This window comes from Otolemur garnettii, unplaced genomic scaffold (genome assembly GCF_000181295.1).
Source record: "Otolemur garnettii isolate 467f Iridium unplaced genomic scaffold, OtoGar3 scaffold00031, whole genome shotgun sequence".
Lineage (NCBI taxonomy): Eukaryota > Metazoa > Chordata > Mammalia > Primates > Galagidae > Otolemur > Otolemur garnettii.
This window is the reverse complement of record NW_003852426.1, coordinates 17,488,035-17,489,236: the sequence shown is the minus strand read 5'-3', so window position 1 is coordinate 17,489,236 and position 1,202 is coordinate 17,488,035. Positions and strand designations below refer to the sequence as shown.

At 42.2% G+C, this 1,202-nt stretch overlaps 1 protein-coding gene across 1 annotated transcript in view; it reads left to right on the top strand.

Annotated features, from left to right (window-relative positions):
- TNFRSF21 (TNF receptor superfamily member 21) overlaps positions 1-1,202 on the top strand; it is a 72,065-nt gene that overhangs the window by 68,474 nt on the left and 2,389 nt on the right. Inside the window, exon 5 of the mRNA XM_023512824.1 lies at positions 1-184. Coding sequence (XP_023368592.1) covers positions 1-184 — 184 coding nt within the window. The remainder of the gene's footprint in view (positions 185-1,202) is intronic.

Genomic DNA, 1,202 nt, shown 5'->3' with positions numbered 1-1,202 from the left:
AGCCCGAGCCCTGTCCCCAGCCCCAACACGAAACTGGAGAATTCCACTCTCCTGACAGTAGAGCCGTCCCCCCTGGATAAGAACAAGGGCTTCTTCGTGGACGAGTCGGAGCCCCTTCTCCGCTGCGACTCCACGTCCAGCGGCTCGTCCGCACTGAGCAGGAACGGCTCCTTCATTACCAAAGGTAGGGCGTGGGCAGGGTGGGCTCAAGCCCCTCGGAAGGGCCCCTGGGGTTTCTCCCTCGCTGGCCCTCAGCCCCAGTTTGTAGCTGAGTTATCTGAATGACCTCCCTGGAACACCTGTCCTGAACGCCAACCTGAGCTGGTTTGAGAGAAGCCTCGCCTCTGGCCACGGAGGGAACACCTGGAAAAGCAGCTGAGGACAATGGGTCACCCTTTATCGTCCTGGTGCTATCAAAGCCGTTTCAGGGAAGGTCTGATAAAATGTAGTCTGGCAGGTTTTTTTGGAAAATTATTTACTAGGCTTGCTGAATGCAATGATTTAAACTTATCTTGAGAATCAGAAGGGCAGATTTTAGTGACTTGAATTGATCCTAAAATTCACTTTTTTTAAAATTAAATGATAGCTGTGTACATTAATGTAATCATGGGGTACAGTGTGATGTTTTCATATAAATTCACTTTGTTAAACTAGATTGCAAATAATGTTCTAAATGTTGTAGATTGGTATTTTGTGTAAATAATTTGCCACTTTTAATTTTTAATATCAGGGTAGGAAATTAGTGTATATACTGTATTGATAAACAGGTTTCCTTGGCTAGAAATTTCCTAGCTTGGGTAATTCTGGTCCTATGGGCTGAAGGAATTATATTTTATGTTAGTATTATATTTTATATATTTATAAAATGTTCTATTTATACATTTATAGCTTATAGCTTTACTTCTGTATACTAATATTTTATACTTATATTTTAGTTTGTATTTTAATTTACATATATTTTAGGGAAATGTTTAATAATAATAATAAACGTTTGGGTTCCTCCCCCAAACGTAAGCTATGACCCAAGAAGCAATAATAATTGGCTTATTCATGTGGTTTTACTCTCTCAGCAGTTTAGTTTTTTGTTTTTTTTTGAGACAGGGCCTCAAGCTGTCCCCCTGGGCAGAGTGCCGTGGCATTACAGCTCACAGCAACCTCCAACTCCTGGGCTCAAGCGAGTCTCCTGCCTCCACCTCCCAAGT